At 40.9% G+C, this 14,782-nt stretch overlaps 1 protein-coding gene across 2 annotated transcripts in view; it reads right to left on the bottom strand.

The window, feature by feature from the left end:
- Positions 1-8,593: 8,593 nt before the first annotated feature.
- PDS5B (PDS5 cohesin associated factor B) overlaps positions 8,594-14,782 on the bottom strand; it is a 97,908-nt gene continuing 91,719 nt past the window's right edge. For both annotated transcript variants that reach the window (XM_070749890.1, XM_070749892.1), the window contains exon 35: positions 8,594-10,821. In XM_070749890.1, the coding sequence (XP_070605991.1) occupies positions 10,786-10,821 (36 nt within the window). In that variant the 3' untranslated portion in view covers positions 8,594-10,785. The remainder of the gene's footprint in view (positions 10,822-14,782) is intronic.

The raw sequence follows: 14,782 nt of genomic DNA, 5'->3' as shown, positions 1-14,782 counted from the left end.
CTGCTAAATATTTCTTCAATAATAAACAGTCACTTTAAATTCAATAAGCATCTTGAGACTTCTTCTGAAAAAATATCTCTTTCACCAAAAAGTTAAAGAGCATATGTACCAATAACAAATTTCTTGTGTGTCCAATCACACTTGGCCAATAAATCAATAATCAGAACTGCAGAAAAAACAATTGCTGCCAACCTGCCTTCCATTGAGGACCTGTATGCTGCACGAGTCAAAAAGAGGGCGGGGAAAATATTTACTGACCCCTCACTTCCTGGACACAAATTGTTTCAACTCCTACCCTCAAAACGTCGCTACAGAGCACTGCACACCAAGACAACTAGACACAAGGACAGTTTTTTCCGAACGCCATCACTCTACTAAACAAATAATTCCCTCAACACTGTCAGACTTTCTGCTAAATCTGCACTTCTATTCTACTAGTTTTTCTCATCATTCCTATCACCCATTTCCTCCCATGTTGACTGTATGACTGTAACTTGTGGCTTATATCCTAAGATTTTTATTAATATTGCTTCTTCATTGCTTATTTGACCCTTATGACAATCGTTAAGTGTTGTACCACATGATTCTTGACAAATGTATATTTTATTTTATGTACGTTGAGAGCATATGCACCAAGACAAATTCCTTGTGTGTCCAATCACACTTGGCCAATAAAATTCTATTCTATTCTATTCTATTCTATTCTATTCTATAAAGAATTCTATTCTGTTCTGTTCTGTTCTATTCTGTTCCATCCTAAGTCCTACTGGATTGGGCGGCAAAGAAGTCAAATGAATTCAATTCAATTATTCTATTCTATTCTATTCTATTCTATTCTATTTTCTCTTCTTAGGTTCTTACGTTCTTATGACTTCCAGCTGTTTTACCTCCTCCACCCCGTTCTTCCCGATCACATTCCTTAACCTTTTATTTTTTTATCCTATGTCTATCTTGACTACATTAATGCTTTTGATGGCTTTGGCGAGATAATTTGGTTAATAAATGGCATAATCAGGACAATTAGCTACCACTACCAGTATTCTACAATGTTCGGTGCCAGTAGCCATTTATTAGTTTTAATAATTCAATGTGAGGTTCTAAACTCCACTCAAGGACAACAAACTGAAAATCAGGAAAGCACATATATCTCAGTGTGGTCAATACTTGAATAATCCAGAAGAAAATTATTATGGTCTTTTTCTGGAATGCTATTTTCAACCAGCTAGTCCATGCAATTTCTTGGTTGTCTCCCATTCAAGTACTAAACAAGCTTTTTGGGCAAAAATCTAGATGTTTTCCATTCTAAGTTTTTAGAAAATGCAATTTAATTCCTTTAAAATTTTATTCCAGGACTAATAACATGGACCCCATTTAAGAGGATAATGTAAATAGCTTCCCCCCTTTTCCCCACTGTCAAGTCTGCAGCCTTTCTAAGTTGCTTTTGATTTACAAAAGCCAAAACATGCCACATATCATTTCAATCTCCATTTCCATATTTCAAGCGCATGACAGTTTGTTCTTTTTTTCTGAGTTAAAATAGCAAATAATGCTGCTGATTGATGCTATCACTCTAAAAACCAATAAAAGCTTTATTCTGTGTCCTTCACTTCATCACAAACCCAAACAGCATGCAGATACAATTTATCATCACTACTGCTGAAGAATTCACATTCATTGTGTTTCAATCACTCACTGGGAAGCCAATATAATCAGCATGTAACTTGACAAGACATAAAGTAACAATTGCACAAAGTTGTTATGACAAGAGAAGGACTGTGCTTAGACAGGGTTAGGGGTGTCAATGGGTGCCAGATTTGATGACTGTTAAAATCCTTTGCTCTTGATTTTTTAAAAACAGAAAGAGGGATGCTTCATATCAAAAATATTAATATCCCATCACTCTTTATTACCAGAAAAGCTTTTGGAAGTATGAGATGCTAGAATTTCATCTTGAAGCACGGCTGGGGAGAAAAATGGAGCAAGTTGGAAGCAGTGAAAAAAGGAAAGCTTTATTTGTTTATTGTATGTAATGCTGAAATAAAGGATGGTGTCATTGACATAGTTAATTACCCAAGGATATTGTTGAACACGTGGAACAGGCTAAATGTCAGACATGTACATTATAAGCAGTGTGGCTATATGTCCAGTAAAAGGAGGTTGTGCGATTTATTCACATATACCGTGTTTCCCCGAAAATAAGACATGTCCCCATAATAAGCCCAATCAGACTTTTCAGAGCATGTGCTGAAATACCCCCCCCCCCCAAAATAAGCCCCACAACTATAGTACTTAAATGCATGTGCAGCCATTTTCTGCCATTTTCACTGTATTTCACATATACTTCAGAAGAGAAGGATTTAGGGGTAGTGATTTCTGACAGTCTCAAAATGGGTGAGCAGTGTGGTCGGGCAGTAGGAAAAGCAAGTAGGATGCTTGGCTGCATAGCTAGAGGTATAACAAGCAGGAAGAGGGAGATTGTGATCCCCTTATTTAGAGCATTGGTGAGACCACATTTGGAATACTGTGTTCAGTTCTGGAGACCTCACCTACAAAAAGATATTGACAAAATTGAACGGGTCCAAAGACGGGCTACAAGAATGGTGGAAGGTCTTAAGCATAAAACGTATCAGGAAAGACTTAATGAACTCAATCTGTATAGTCTGGAGGACAGAAGGAAAAGGGGGGACATGATCAAAACATTTAAATATGTTAAAGGGTTAAATAAGGTTCAGGAGGAAAGTGTTTTTAATAGGAAAGTGAACACAAGAACAAGGGGACACAATCTGAAGTTAGTTGGGGGAAAGATCAAAAGCAACGTGAGAAAATATTATTTCACTGAAAGAGTAGTAGATCCTTGGAACAAACTTCCAGCAGACGTGGTTGGTAAATCCACAGTAACTGAATTTAAACATGCCTGGCATAAACATATATCCATTGTAAGATAAAATGCAGGAAATAGTATAAGGGCAGACTAGATGGACCATGAGGTCTTTCTCTGCCATCAGTCTTCTATGTTTCTATTATTATTATTATTATTATTATTATTATTATTATTATTATTATTATTATTATTATTATTATTATTATTTAGATTTGTATGCCACCCCTCTCCGTAGACTCAGGGCGGCTCACAACAGTGATAAAAACAATACATGGTAACAAATCTAATACTTAAAATCTAAAATAACAGTTTTACATTAAAAAGTCTAAAAAGGTAAAAAAAAAAACCAATAGATAAAATACATACACACAGTCATATCATGCACAAAACTACATAGGCAAGGGGGGGATGTCTCAGTTCCCCCAAGCCTGACGACAGGCTTGCTTTGTGGCTGCATCTGTTCCGTCATGAAAATCACCCTCACCCCTAGTTCCCATAAACATCAGGCCTTCTATAGTGTGGCAAGCCATTACTGTAATTTATCACCAACGTCTGCATCGGCTTAACAGCACGTTGTTTGCCCTCCACTCTTTGTGCGTGGTCACTCTTTGTATGGCCATCAGCCCTACTGGTAGGTATGGTAAGGGCATGTGGAGTGCGTGTGGCATGGACCAGTGGAAATGGCAGGGATTGGCTGCACATGCGGTTTAGTACCTTGGTTGGGGGGAGGTTATTTTTTGGGGGGACTTATTTCAGTGCATGCTCTGAAAACCCTGACTCGGCTTATGATGGGAAACATGTAATAACCCAAAGAGATTCCCATTTTCACCACTATCGGTGCACTGCTTCGGATGTCCTGCATGTATACGCACATGTCCCTTAGGTACCTCTACCTAAGAACGCCTCTACTTACAAACTTTTCTAGATAAGAACCAGGTGTTCAAGATTTTTTTGCCTCTTCCCAAGAACCATTTTCCACTTACAAACCTGAGCCTCTGAAACTGTAACCAGAAAAGGCAGGGAGAAGCCTCCAAGGGGCCTCTCTAGGAATCTCCTGGGAGGAAACAGGGCTGGAAAAGCTGGGGAGAAGCCTCTGTGGGGCCTCTCTAGGAATCTCCTGGGAGGAAACAGGGCCTCCACCCTCCCTATGGTTTCCCCAATCGCACACATTCTTTGCTTTTACATTGATTCCTATAGGAAAATTGCTTCTTCTTACAAACCTTTCTACTTAAGAACCTGGTCACGAAATGAATTAAGTTCATAAGTAGAGGTACCATAGTATTGGTGGGAGTCGTCTTGGTGTTCCTTGATCCACCTTGTCTACTGTTGGTTTTGGTGTTAATCTCTGCTCATTTGGGTGTTGATTACTGGTGAGGAGACATTTTGGTCTTTTTCTTTCCTTTTTTTGGCTTTCTGATATATATATATATATATATGTAGATTGTTCTGAGTTCGGGTTTTGCCCTGTGTAATATTTTGCATGTTTATGCGACGTTTCGGTGAAATCACATCCACCATCATCAGGCTGAAGTTTCCAAGCTTCGTGCACGAAGCTTGGAAACTTCAGCCTGATGATGGTGGATGTGATTTCACCGAAACGTCGCATAAACATGCAAAATATTACACAGGGCAAAACCCGAACTCAGAACAATCTACATACATATACCCGTGAAAATTTACGAAAACAAATATATATATATATATATATTCGTAGATTTAATATATATATATTTATACACACACACACACACACATATACAGTAGTCCCTCGCTAGACCGCGCTTCACCTACTGCGGCTTCACTTCATCGTGGGTTTTCAAGAAATATTAATGAGAAAAATCATTCGCGGATCTTTGCTGGTTCGCGGGTTTCTGAGGAAGTCAAGCAGCAGATTTAAACAGCCCGCTGAACTCGGATCGGCAGGTTTTTAAAAAAAAAATATATCTAAAATTGTAAATGCTGTATTTAAATACTGTATCTAAAATACTGTGTGGGAAGGGTTTATAAACACTTAAAACAATGAAAACTTACCAAACAATTACAATATAAATACTTAAATAAGTACTATCAGTCGATAAATTCCCCATCGCGGATTTCACCTATCGCGGCCAGGTCTGGAACGTAACACCAGTGATAGGTGAGGGACTACTGTACACACAGTGATACCTCGTCTTACAAACCCCTCGTCATACAAACTTTTCAAGATACAAACCCAGGGTTTAAGATTTTTTGGCTCTTCTTCCAAACTATTTTCACCTTACAAACCCAAGCCGCTGCAAAATCGCAGCATCACAATAACATGGAAGTCTGGAGATGGGGTTTCGAGGACTTCTGTGTTTTTGCGATGCTGCAATTTTGCTGAGGCTCCCCTCGCTGGGAAACCCCACCTCCGGACTTCCATTGCCAGCGAAGCATCCGTTTTTGTGCTGCTGGGATTCCCCTTCTGGGATTCCGCTGCAGCATCACAAAAGCACAGAAGTCTGGAAGTGGCATTTCCCATGGAGGGGAGCCTCAGGGGAATCCCAGCAGCGCAAAAACGGGTGCTTCGGCTGGCAAAATGGGTGAGTTTTGGGCTTACAAACCTCGTCCCAGAACCAATTAAGTTCGTAAGACGAGGTATCACTGTGTATGTGTGTGTGTGTGTATACATACATACATACATACATACATACATACATACATACATATAATCAAAGTCACACACATACTATGACACCAGATACATTCATTGGGCAGAGGCTGGGGTCTAATGACCCCAAGCCTGGTGACATAAATGTGTTTTCAAATTCTTACAGAAGGAAAGGAGGGTGGGGGCAGTGTGAATCTCTGGGGGGAGTTGATTCCAGAGAGCTGGGGCTCCCACAGAGAAAGCTCCTCCTTTAGGCCCCGCCAGCCGGCATTGTCCGGTTGACGGGACCCTGAAAGGACCAACTCTGTGGGACTAACCGGACGCTGGGATTTGTACAGCAGAAGGCAGTCTCGGAGATAATCTGGTCCTATGCCATGTAGGGCTTTTTAGTTCATAACCAACACTTAGAATTGTGTCCAGAAATCAATTGGCAGCCAATGCAGTTCGCGGAGTAATGGAGAGATGTGAGCATATCTTGGAAGGCCCAAAACTGCTCACGTGGCTGCATTTTAGATTTGAAATTTCTGAACACTCTTCAAAGGTAGCCCCATGTAGAGAGCAGTAGTTGAACCTTGAGGTGATAAGGGCATGAGTGACTGTGAGCAAAAACTCCCTGTCCAAATAGGGCCGCAACTGGTGCACCAGGCAAACCTGGGGAAACGCTCCCTTCGCCACAGCCGAAAGATGGTTTTTTTTAAAGTTAGCTGTGGATCGAGGATGCCCAAGTTGCGGACCCTCTCTGAGGGGGTCAATAATTCTCCCCCCCAGGGTAATGGACAGACAGATGGACATGTCCTTGGGAGGCAGTACCCACAGCCACTCTGTCTTGTCTGAATTGAGCTTGAACCTGTTGACACCAATCCAGACCCTGACAGCCTCCAGACACTGGCACATTACTTCCACTGCTTCATTGAGTGGACATGGGGTAGAAATGTACAGCTGAGTATCATCAGCGTACTGGTGGTAACTCAACCCATGCCCCTGGATGATCTCACCCAGCAGTTTCATGTAGATATTAAACAGCAGGGGCGAGAGGATCGACCCCTGAGGAACCCCACAAGGTAGGGACTTAGGAGTCAAACTCTGACCCCCCGCTAACACCGACTGTGACTGACCAGCGGTAGAACCATGGTGCCTCCCACTCCCAACCCCTCCAGTCGGTACAAGATACCATGATCGATGGTACAGAAAGCCGCTGAGAGGTCAAGAAGCACCAAGGCAGAGGATAAACCCGTCCCAGGCCTGTACCATTCTTATGAATGGTATTTAGAAGTTGCTTATATCTACATGCCTGTTGGTGGCCAATTTGTCTGAATGCCAGACTTCCAAGAATTTTCTAGCATTTTTGGAACTGGCTTGGCCTAGGACGCTCACTATTTTCCCAGTTGGAACTATGGTTAATTTTGTCCATGTGTTATGAAATTGAGCAGTTTTCATCATGCAACAATAACAGCTGTTCTGTAGGACAAACCAGCAAGGGAGTAACAGAGAACAGCTATGAACACTAAATAGAAAATTTCATAATATGCAGCTAGATAAGCTAAATTATTTTATTGTAAAGTTGCACTAATAGAAGCTTGCCAAATCTGAAAGTAAAAATGTCTTACCTCCATTTTTAAGTACTTGATCCATTAGGGCAGGTCCTTCTTTTGTCTGACCGTAATCGATGGTGAGGTCCTATCTCTCGTCTGAACATTTTTCCCTAGACAACAACTCTTCTCCTTTCCTCAAAAGACACCCATACATCCCATCACTCCCTGTGCCAGCGATTCCCAACCTTTTTTTTTCTTTTGGCCATGTCCCACCTAACCATCGGATAACTGTTATGTATTATCACAGCTTTTAGGAGACACTTTCTTCCAGAGGTACCGGAAAAAGTCTGCATCTTTGAAGATCATTATTTTCATGTAGGACAATGTTTCATCACATGCGTTGAAGGTCTTAAAGATGAAAGGATAATGACACGCCCCCTTTACACACCCTGAGACCTTGTGGGTCCTTCTTAAACGGGAAGTTTATAGTGAAGGAAAACAGTACACCTCTCTGAACAGTGTCTGGGAGACTTTGGTTGCTGCTGCACAAAAAGTTGACCATCAACACATCAAAAAACTGACAGACCGCATGAATGGAAGGCTTATGACTGTTATTAAAAAGAAGGGTGGCTATATTGGTCACTGATTTTTTTCGAGTGTGCGAATTTTCAGAAATGTCTATTTGTATATTTTGAGTTGTTTGTTTATTATTCTCCCTTTTAACAGATGCAAATAAACAAGATGGGCAAATTTTAATTTTTCAATTAGTTGCACAATAATTATGCACACATAGATATTCTCTTAAGAAAGCCCAGACCTCACTTTTACTTTTTTAAATGTTCAGGTTTGAGGTTTATTAACATTTTGGACTGACTGAGACCATTGTAGTTGTTCAATAATGAAATTAATCCTCCAAAATACAACTTTCGTAATAATTGTGCAAAGAATCTAGACTGTTCATCACAGGCATAACTGTAGGAAGATGTAATAGTAGGAAAATGTTTGCACTACATTGTAGTTAGGCAAACTATGGGGTTTTTTTCTGAGCATCTTCCAATCTTCTGAATGAAATATATATATTTAAAAATTCGTTACAAAAAGAACAATGCAATCTAAACACTTGTCAAACATATTTGTATCTGCTGAAATTGGTGTAAAGAAAAATATTAGAAAAACAAGCCAACTTAGAAATTAAGCAACTCAAAGAAAACAGCCAATTTAAAAATAAAGTAATTTATATGTACAAGGCTGCAGTCAGCAGCAAGATATCTTACTGTAATATAAGAATTTCATGCTTGAATTTAACAGTGAGCTCAATTTTTTGTTTAATGTAATATAATACATACCAAAAAATGAACATAATGAAGAATACTAACTTAATTTTAGCATCCAGTTTCTTTATGTATTATTTTACTCCATTTACTGTATGCCAAAGTGTTAGTACATAACATGTGCATTATTTTTGTATGAGAATAAAACCTAAAAGGTTTAACATATTATCCCATCTGCACCTATTTTCCCAAGTACAGAATATATTTCAAGAAATAAACATTTCAAGTGTCAAATTATATATTTAATTTACAGTAATATCTTATGATTAATTGATTTTCAGCAATATTAAAGAAATATGATCAAACCATGTTCATGCAAAGAAATCTTCAAAAGCCTGTGAACAGTTTTAATGTTTCATACTTCATATAAAATGGTTTAGATATACTCTGCAAAATGATGTCAGTGAAATGTCATCAGGGATGTCATACATTATGTTTTTATTTTATGTAGATATAAAAACTGTAATTTGCACTGCTAAATTCTATGAACCACTGAGGTTACACTGTGTGGGCAATTTTCTAGTCTTCAGAGCCACCTCTAGCTAATGTTTTTCTGATTGTTGTTATCCAAAATTATGGGAATAAAAATACAATATAGCTCAAGAACAATAATTACTAGCTAAAAGAGCTACTAGAAAAAGCACTTAAGTAGAACAGTTTGATAAACACAAACTGTTTGCCTTTGTGTATTGCTGCTGCTTAGAAAAAAAACCCAATACAAATTATAATAAAAAAGCTTAGAAAAGAGTTGGTTTTCCTCTAAAAAATATACCTGCAAACATGTTTTCAAATCACTGTCTCTTTTCATCTTTTCCCAGGATATATATATATTCCCTTGGAATTATAACATAGATGTCTTTGTTAATTTATGACAATGCTCCATTATTCCATGAGATACAATATTAATAAGTTAAATTTTAAATTCCTCACATATACTGCAATCGAATAGGAGGAAAACAGCATGGGAAACCGTAAAATGTGCATGGCTAAACATAAATAGTAACCTATACATTTTGGTTCAAATACAGTTTGGAAAACTGCATATATGACAATAATAGTTTCTCCTCTATTTTCTGTAATTCCACCCAAGAAACAAAGTTCAATCACTTCAATGTAAAACATAAAATGTCATACAAATTTTGAATACCCTGACTGAAATATTTTGCAGCTGATCATTCTAAAGCAAACACATGTCTTATTATTTCAATCTTTCAACTGTCCATGCTTATACCCAAGCACACACACACACAAAAAAATATTGGCTAACCAACAAAGGTACAATAGACTCTTGGTAATTTTTTTCTCATGAGACAATGTAGCATCTTCTAGTTAAGTCTTCAAAAATTACATTGCAATTCCATTACATTTCTTTCATAAACATGCAACTTACTGTGATATACAAAACACTTGGCTCTGAAGAAAAAACAGCTTTATAAAGACAGACTGCATCAATAAAATTTTCTGATTTACATGGTAATAAAACCTGTATTTTCACTAAAGCTCAGATATTAGGTCTAATATTATAACATAATAATTTGTTTGATGAACATAATGTTCAGGAGGGAATATACACATTGACATACTGGACTATTAAAAATTCAATTACAGAATTTTATTGATACAGCAGATTAACAAAAACTAATCAGGAAAATATGAGGATCAGCTTTCGTTACATTATTTAATAACACATTTTAAAAATTAAAATATTAAATTCTTTTAAATGCTCAATGCCACAAGAAGTCCAGAGAAATCTGTTATCAATACTGAGGTGCATTAAAAGACTATTCTTTCACACATCTGCAGCTGGATGTACTGTTTTATCCCACATTGTTTAAAAGCAATTTGGCACCTCCAAAGACAGACAACTGCCAAAGGTAAACACTGAATTAGATACACAAAGAGAATGTATTTTTTTATTTAACAAATAGTGTCAGAGCAAGTGTCACTATTTTGTCAAAGTGATTTTTTTTTCACAGTTAAATGGCAAGAAAAATAAGAATACAGACACTGACAAATATTGCTTGATACCCATTCTTATTTTTTTTTTGTCTTTCCCCCCAAATCAATAGCTCTACCAAACAGTTTGGTACTGATGTGTAAAGCTGTGATAAAAGCTATACAAGCACTTTAAAGTCAGAAATATTTTTTCAAAGGATTATTTACAGACAGGGTTTTTTAGCTTTTTGTCTATATAGCCAGCATACGTTACATTTCACAAAACCCCATAGTTAATGATATAAACATATGTGTGGATTATGCTCATGACATAGGAGCTTCAAAAAGCAGAAGCAGGAAATAGAGTGATTTAATTTCTTCAGCAATCCCATTGTGAGCATCAACATTTCTCTTCAGCCTAAAAGTTTGCAATGATAAGAGAGTGACATTATTTAAAAATGGCAGGAGCATGGCTTTTCATCGCCTTTCCCTTTTAGATGTCCTCCGACGAACCTAAAAAAAAATCAAATATCAAAAATTAGAAGTCTCAATTCTGCGTACAGTCTTCCATATTCCAAAAATACAAGCTGCCTAAACCATACATTGGGTGCAACATCAATAGTGTTGATATTTTATCTAGCTGTTTTGCTCTTTTAGTAGACAATGCATTTTAATCAGCATTGATTCATCCACAAAATGCCTCCATTAACTGGAAGATCATTTAGATGAAGACATTCCATGATATGACCAGACAAAAAGGATTAGGCAGAAAAGCTTACCCCACTAATTGCTAATTGCATTTAGATGCACAGTTGAATTCAATGATATTAAGCACAGTCCAGAGAATGATGATCCTATTGATTGCTAAAAAATAATTATTTCCCACTTTCGCTGCATAGGTGTCCGCGTAGATAAAAGCTGAGAGGCGTAGGTAATGCAAGTTCCCCTCCCACCCACATTTTGTTGTACTACGTGAAATGAAATTGCCTATTTCTTCCCAAAGGAAAATTCTATCACTTTTAAAATAGGGAACTGCCAATCCTGCTTCACTATATTTAGTAATAGCATTTTACTAAACTTTTAGCTTCAACAGCCTCAAGGCCTGACTTATCCATACTACAACTAATCCAATTCACTAACTCCAAGCAAATCTCAAAAAACATCAAGACCAAGGACAAACCAACCTGTACATTGAGTACCATGCTGGCTACATCAAAACTAAGACCCGCAATCCACCATCCAACCTTCAAACCACCATCACCCAAAACCATCCTAACTTCCACTCTACCTTCAACCAAAACCAACCTCCCATAAAACAAAACTTGGTATGCACGCCCCTTACTTCCTCAGTATCAACCATTGCTATTCTTAAATGCAAACTAATGAATTCAAAAAGCATCGTTAACAAAATACCTGAACTCCTTCTCTTACTAAAAACTGCTAAATTTGACATTACAGTGATCCCCCGGTTATTGCGTCCCCGACCATTGTGAATGGGCTACATCGCGATTTTTCAACCCGGAAGTAAAAACACCATCTGCGCATGTGCGCCCTTTTTTCCTATGGCCACACATGCGTAGATGGTGTTCCCCGCCGGGCAGATCAGCTGGGGGGGCGGCTTCCCTGGGTCTTTCCCCTCTTGCTGGCGGGAGGGCGAGAAGCCCCCCCCCAGCACCCGCTCGCCCTCCGTTCGCCCGCCCTTCGCCCGGCCACCCGCCATTTGCTCGCTGCTCGCCTGGCCACCCGGGTTCGTTTGGCTTCGGGACTCAGTTGGGAAGCGGCACGGGTGTTTTAAAAGGTCTCCGCCGGCATGGGGGGCTTCTTAGCACCCCCCCAAACCCGGGTTGGGGGTTCGGGGGGGGGTAGGAAGCCCCCCATGCCGGCGGAGACCTTTTAAAACACCCGTGCCGCTTCCCAGCTGAGTCCTCAAGCCAAGCGCAGAAGTTAGCCTTGAATCCCTTTGAATCCCGCCGCTTCTGCTGGATACGGGCGATGGGCGGGGCGAGCTGCCACAGCCCCTGGCTTCTGCGCCGCTCGTCCCACCCACCGCCCGTATCCAGCAGAAGCTGCTGGATTCAAAGTGCTGGGGTGGGGGGCTGTCCGGACCCCGCCCGCTCAGCCCCGCGGCGGCCCTTTCCCTCTCCAGGCTGCTCCGATGCCCGAGCTCCTTTCACCTGCGGCTCCCAGCCCACCGCCTCGCTGGTTGGCTTCTCCTCCTGCTCAGCCTCGCCTCGGCCTTTGTGCGCGGCTTGTCCCGACAGCCCCCCACCCCAGCACTTTGAATCCAGCAGCTTCTGCTGGATAAGGGCGATGGGGGGGCAAGCTGCCACAGCCCCTGGCTTCCGCACCGCTCGTCCCACCCACCGCCCGTATCCAGCAGAAGCTGCTGGATTCAAAGTGCTGGGGTGGGGGGCTGTCGGGACAAGCCGCGCACAAAGGCCGAGGCGAGGCTGAGCAGGAGGAGAAGCCAACCAGCGAGGCGGTGGGCTGGGAGCCGCAGGTGAAAGGAGCTCGGGCATCGGAGCGCGGCGCCAGGCATTGTTCTCCGGACCCCGCCCGCTCAGCCCCGCGGCGGCCCTTTCCCTCTCCAGGCTGCGGGCGGGGTCTGGAGAACAATGCCCGAGCTCCTTTCGCCTGCGGCTCCCAGCCCACCGCCTGTCTCCTGCTGCCCGGTTTAGCCAGGACACGAGCGGCGAAATGACTTGGAGGAATGTGAAGCTGAAACCGGCCGGTTTCAGCTTCACATTCCTCCAAGTCATTTCGCCGCTCGTGTCCTGGCTAAACCGGGCAGCAGGAGACAGGCTTTGAGTTTTTGGCTGCGGGGGGAGAAGTAGGACTTTCCTAACTCCCTCGCCCCGCAGCCAAAACTCAAAGCCTGTCTCCTGCTGCCCGGTTTAGCCAGGACACGAGCGGCGAAGTGACTTGGAGGAATGGGAAGTCCAAATCGGCCGGTTTCAGCTTCACATTCCTCCAAGTCATTTCGCACCCCGCTTTAGGAGTCAGCGGAGAACGGCGCAACTGTTTTAAAACGATCGGAGCTTTCCAATGAGTCCCGAAGACAAACGTGTCTTCGGGACTCATTGGAAAGCCGCGCGGGTGTTTTAAAAGGTCCCCGCCGACATGGGGGGCTCGCTAGCACCCCCCCAAACCTGGGTTGGGGGTTCGGGGGGTGCTAGCGAGCCCCCCATGTCGGCGGCGATGTTTTAAAACAGCCCCGCCGCCCCCAATCTTCGGCTCCTCGCTAGCGCTGCGGAAGTTAAAAACATAATCTGCACATGCGCAGATGGTGTTTTTACTTCCGCAGCGCTACTTCGCGAAAACCCGCTTGTTGCGGGGGGTCCTGGAACGGAACCCTCGCAACGAGCGGGGGATCACTGTATATTTATCTGCGAAACATGGCTTAAAGCATCCCTTCCCGACTCCATTATCACAGTAGGAGACTATCATGTTTACCGATCTGATTGCGTAACCCATACAGGAGGTGGAGTTGCAATGTTCTATAAGAAATCACGGAAGCTAAAAAAAGGTGCAAGTTAAACACGTACTTGATCTTCCAGAAACTATCATCTGTGAACTGACCTTAAATACCACACTTCGCTTCCTACTATGTTATAGAGCCCCTGATTACAACATCACACTTGCGAACAAGCTAACGTTATTATTAACATGGGCCGCCTCCTACCCAATCCCTCTTATATTTCTTGGAGACTTAAACCTACCACATATAAACTGGACCCTAAACAAATGTACAACTGAACTCATATATTAAACCCTTTACAATGCTATTTCTAGTCTATAGCTAGATCAACTAGTTACAGACAATACTAGACTCAATAATTGACTTGATCTCATCTTCTGCAAGTTTACACTCAATTTACAAACTACAAATAAAAGAACCCTTTTCTAACAGTGATCACAGCATGATTGATCAATATATGACTCAATATATGACTCAAAACTTTTGACTCAATATATGTCCTTACAGAAACCGCCTTGATGGGATACCCAATTATAACTTTAAAAAGGCCAACAATGATATCATAGACGCCAACCTCTCATCTCTTGATTGGCATACAATATTCTCTGACTATAATACTGCTGAAGATTACCACAATATATTTTTGCTTGAAATCCAAAGAGTCATTAAATTATATACCACTAATAATCACCAAAAACAAGAAAAATAAATTACCCATAAAAATAAGGAAGCTCCAATCCAAAAAAAGATCTCTTTGGAGAAAAAATAAAACAGGCTAGGTTATAAACTTTAAAAGCCCTATAAAAATTTGTGTCAGCAAATAAAGACAGAATGTACCAATTATCACATCAATCAAGAAGTAAACCTTCTTCATACGAAGTCCACTTGTGTCTTCTATAATTTTGTAAACAATCAACTCAAAGACTCTAGATCCATCCCAACCCTTAAAGGACCAAATGATAAAGACTATAATGATAAAACAGTTAAAACCAACAT

The sequence above is a fragment of the Erythrolamprus reginae genome, chromosome 4 (assembly GCF_031021105.1).
Source record: "Erythrolamprus reginae isolate rEryReg1 chromosome 4, rEryReg1.hap1, whole genome shotgun sequence".
Taxonomy (NCBI): domain Eukaryota; kingdom Metazoa; phylum Chordata; class Lepidosauria; order Squamata; family Dipsadidae; genus Erythrolamprus; species Erythrolamprus reginae.
The sequence above is the reverse complement of the archived record's forward strand: the minus strand, read 5'-3'. Positions and strand labels throughout refer to the sequence as shown.